The 4,676-nt window shown below is 42.9% G+C and overlaps 2 protein-coding genes across 2 annotated transcripts in view; one reads left to right on the forward strand and one right to left on the reverse strand.

The window, feature by feature from the left end:
- Window positions 1-2,244: 2,244 nt before the first annotated feature.
- Window positions 2,245-3,258, reverse strand: LOC106330430. The gene has a single exon (XM_013768896.1). The coding sequence runs from the start codon at window positions 3,256-3,258 to the stop codon at window positions 2,245-2,247; it is 1,014 nt and encodes a 337-aa protein (XP_013624350.1).
- A 1,238-nt stretch (window positions 3,259-4,496) lies between these two features.
- LOC106330431 (rac-like GTP-binding protein ARAC3) overlaps window positions 4,497-4,676 on the forward strand; it is a 3,902-nt gene continuing 3,722 nt past the window's right edge. The window contains exon 1 of the mRNA XM_013768897.1: window positions 4,497-4,553. Within this exon, the coding sequence (XP_013624351.1) occupies window positions 4,497-4,553 (57 nt within the window). The remainder of the gene's footprint in view (window positions 4,554-4,676) is intronic.

Genomic DNA, 4,676 nt, shown 5'->3' on the forward strand with positions numbered 1-4,676 from the left:
CAGTTTAATGCAAGCATTAAGAATAGTTATGAATGAAGACAATCAAGGGATTCACTTATCTATGTTTAACTCACGGATCTAATACCCTAACACCCTAAACTAAGCAAGTGGATTACTCAGCCATGGACAGAGAGATCACAGAGATAACAGATGAATAAAACATGTCTGAATTAATAATAAAAAGCAAAGTGGGTTTAGAAATCTTCTCCCAAGAATGTAGAGATTCTTCTCTCTTAACAAGAGTACAAGTTTTCTCTCTCCAAAATCTCTCTAAAAGAGTAACGTAGAATGTCTAGAATAATAAGAAAATATATATTGCAGGTCTCTGGCGGCTGCAGCAGAAAAAAGGGGAAGCCCTAGGTAAAATCCCGAAATATTTGGAAACTTCCTTAAAAATCTCTGCCGCTGGAACAGACACTCAGATTGCTCCGTGAGACTGCTCTGCGTGAAAAACTCCAAATTGCACTCTTTTCTGCCTTTTTTGTTCCAGCTGATTCATCTCACATCCAATGCAACTCCAGACCTGTAATGACTCGAAAAGGACTAGGAAGAGTCGATAAAGACTTGAAAACTAATTAGAAAACATATATACAAGATGCCAAAAACACCATATATCAATTCCCCCAGACTTAGATCCTTGTTTGTCCTCAAACAATGTCAAGTATCAAGAACAAGGAGAAAGGTTTGAAAGTGTGGAAACTCTCCTATTCTCAGCAACCATACTTTAACCACGAATCTCTGAACCATATAAACAGTAAAACTAGGACAACACACCCTTACCGGAACCCCACTGACTGCTGCTCAAAAATCGGCTTCATACTCTACATCTCAAACCTGAAAAAGCAACACTATCGAGACAAAACTCTATACATTCATTTAAGAGTAGCGTGAGCTTCTCATCACATGCACTATTCAGGGTAGACGGGCTAGGTGTTAAACAGGCTATTTAATGGTGGTGTTAAAAGTGTTTAGGGGTTACTATTTCATTGTAGAAGATGCAGGATATCGCACAAAATGGCAAGAGAGGATAGATCCATTGATGTCCACAGCTTCTACTCATTTTTGCTCTATCTGGAACGACTGCTCCGTTTTCGATCAGCCATCTGGATGATCAGATCATCTGCCTGCTATCCAATCTTTCAACTTGGTACCCACTCTTTTGCTTGACCTTCCCATTGGCTCAAGTTTCTTTGATTTCTTCCCCTTCTCCATCACCTCATTTTCGTTTTTTTTTTTCTGAATACTGATATGGTGATATGATGAAGAAGGAGGTAATACATGATGTTTCTGAGTGCCACTGGTGGTTCTGATTTTCCACCCCTGCTGTTGCGCAGTTCATTGGTTATGGAGCGGTTGCTCCCTTAATCTGCTTGTTCTCCTTTTTGACTGAATTTCTGCAACAGTAACGAGTAAGAGACTGCATCGATCCTTTCTTCTCCGACCTTTTTGCATATATCTGCACATATGACACTGAAAAACAAATGCATGAAGGTGGAATAAAGGCTAAGGTGCAGGGTGAGAACTAGCTAAAGATGACCTAGCCACTCAGGATCAGCAAGATGGATAAAAAGGATAAGAAGTCCTGAGTGTGTTCTCGTTTCCCTGATCTAATGCCCAAAACAAGAAAAATTTCAGTCAAGATTAGATTCAAGTTAGGTGAAGTTAAGTCTACCCAGTGTAACCTGATCAGCTGAGAACTTCTGGAGAATCAAGTGAGATATGTCATGGTGTTCCAGGTCCACATGTGTGTCTTTGCCACCACTAAGGTCACTGAATAAGATAACTAAAGCACGGAATAAGGTCATAATTCCCACAAAGTTTTAACTGAATCGATCATAAAAACTGACTCAAACTGACTCAAAAGAAAAACAAAGAAAGAAATGAGTTAGTAAACAACGAAAACCCTCCTCCAGACTTACTTCACACCATCCCTGGTGTGAAAGTAAATTAGAAAGAAGGTGAAAACAAGAATAAACTTTTTTTTAGATACTTACCTGAGTGGAGCGGACGCTCCAAGAAAATTTTGGGTGTTCCATCGTAAGATCTGCGCTTGGAACAGTCGCTCCCTTCTACAACCCAAAATTTTGAAGTATTTCGGATTTTCTGTTTTTTGACCTGAGACTCAATAAACTAAAACGAAAAATAAGCTAAAAAAAACAAAACCAAGTTATATTTACACTTACCACTGGGTTGCCTCCTACCAAGCGCTTGGTTGAAGTCATTAGCTTGACTTGGTGACATGAATCAGTCGGGTTGAGCATGAGGGCTTGTTCCAAAACAAGCTCCACAATCAGACATGTTCAGCTTCAAAACTCTGCTCAACAACCCTTTCACAGTAGCTTCTCCTTTATCTTTAAGCTCATGTGTGAGAATTACTCTGACCTTAGAGAAAGGTTTAGAGGTATCCTTGCACTTTACCTCATACTCAATGGATTTCTCATCACACAACCGAGGTATCAAAGTCATCATAGGGTCACCCTTGACCCTTTTCTTCTGAACTTTTTCATTCACCCTTGCATTCCCACTGAGTTTCTTGGTATCAGTGTGAGGATCTCCATCCAGGACTTCTTTGATCTCACCCTTTTTACCAAGCTCCTTCTTAGCAACAATTTCCAGCTGTTCTCCACTAACCACTGAAATGCAAGAGGCGTAGCGGATTTGTGATCTGGTTGGGACAGTCTTGTAGAAAACCTTCTTGGTTATGTTGGAGAAGGAGACTCTCTTATTAGGCATGTCGACGACTGCTCCAACTGTGGCCATAAATGACCTTCCAAAGATCAAAGGCATCTCATGATCCTTGCTCATCTCAACAACCTGAAATTCGGTATGGAGAATACAGTTCCCAACTTGGACAGGAAGGTTGCGAATTGTGCCATAAGGGACTGTCATGGAAGAGTTTGCAAAAACCAGTTTCACCTGAGAAGGCTCAATGTCCACAATGTTCAGCTCGTCTACAATCGCCCTTGAGACAAGGTTCACACTAGACCCAGAATCACAAAGAGCTTCCTTGAATTCCACTCCAGCAATGGAACAAGGAAAAACAAACTTTCCAGGGTCATCAACCTTAGGCAGTACCTTCAGCGATGGTGTTAGTGCTTCAGTAAATGGTGCCTTGATTTCCTCCTGAGATTCTCTGCAATGTTTGAAGAACATATGCAATGGCCGAATTTCCCAAGCATGTTCAAATGAGATCTTTTCAGGAAGCCTTCTTACCAACTTCGTAAACCCAGCCAGCTGCTCTGTACTAATAGGATCCATTAGATGTTTATGCGGGATTGGATATGGAACCTTAGGAACATAGACTTGCACTGGTGGAATCTCAATAGGTTCGTCGGGAGCAGTCACTTCAGAGCTACCAGGCTGCTGTTCTCTCTTCTGCGCCTGGAGCAGTCTCAGCATACAGTTGCTCTGGTTCTTTTCCCTCAGCTTTCTCACATCTCAGCTCTGCTGCATTACAGTGCTCAACTCTAGGATTCATCACACTCTTTCCAGAAAGGGTACCTTGCTGTCTCTTGACACTCTCAGCTGTTTGAGCAAGTTGAACATCAATCCTCTTTATGTGGTTGCTCACAGTATCATACTTTGTATTCAGCTCGGTGAACATGTTCTCCATCCTGGTGTTGATGTCTGTAGAAACTTGATTCAACGCCTTGGCATGAACCTGCTGACCCTGCAACAGTTGTTGCATCATCATACCCCGACCCTTCAGCTCATCTGGTTGATTGTTCCCAGTAGCTGGAACAGCTTGCCGATTGCTCTGCGGTTGTCGCTGGTTCTGGTTCTGAATCTGCCCGGCCGTAGCTTGCTTCATGCTGAAGACGTGCCCTTGGTTTTTTTTCAGTAGCTGATCAACCTTGGCTGTCAGCTCATCTATCTTCTAGGTGTCGGAACTGTTCTCTTTCTTGGAGTGATCGCTCTCCTCGTTCTTATTGGCTGAGGTAGCAGCCATGTTCTCAATCAGCTCAAATGCTCCATTAGTGGTCTGAGTCATGAAGTCTCCGTTGCTGGCAGAGTTCATAACACTCTAAAATTCCCAGTCAACTCCATCATAGAAAATTTCCAAGAGGTAGTCATCATCATATCCATGGTGAGGACATTCTCTGCGATAGTCATTGAAGCGCTCCCATGCGTCACAGAAAAGCTCATCAGTGAGCTGCCTGAAAGAGGTGATATTGTTCCTCAATGCAGTTGTTCTCGCCTTAGTGTAGAAATGGTTGAGGAACGCTAATCGGACATGTTCCCATGAAGTGAGAAAGCCGGTAGGGAGGGAGTTCAACCACCGTGCAGCTCTTCCATCAAGAGAGAATGGAAACAATGTGCACTTGATGTAGTCTGGTGGAACACCATTCGCGCGAGTGAAACAACAGACTTTTTTGAAGCTCTCAATATGCTCCATTGGAATTTCTGTATAGAGACCAGAGAACACCTTTCTCTGTACTAGACCGATCAAAGCAGGCTTGATCTCGAAGTTCTGCCTGGTGCAGGGTGGAGGAACAATGGCAGAGCACGTAGTAGGGATGTTACGCGGAAGGTTTCTCCTCCCAATCGGAACAGTATGTGCCTGTTGTTCCTGATGTTGCTGAGCAGCTTGTTCCTGCGCTTGAATGGTCTGCTGCAACTATTGCATCTGCTGCTGCATGAGTGCCATTGCAGCAATACGATCATCCTGATCGGCT

The sequence above is a fragment of the Brassica oleracea genome, chromosome C3 (assembly GCF_000695525.1).
Source record: "Brassica oleracea var. oleracea cultivar TO1000 chromosome C3, BOL, whole genome shotgun sequence".
In the NCBI taxonomy this organism is placed as follows: Eukaryota; Viridiplantae; Streptophyta; class Magnoliopsida; order Brassicales; family Brassicaceae; genus Brassica; species Brassica oleracea.

Coding starts and splice junctions, on each gene's coding strand:
- LOC106330430 (XM_013768896.1), bottom strand. CDS start 3,258: ATGGATCCTATTAGTACAGAGCAGCTGGCTGGGTTTACGAAGTTGGTA.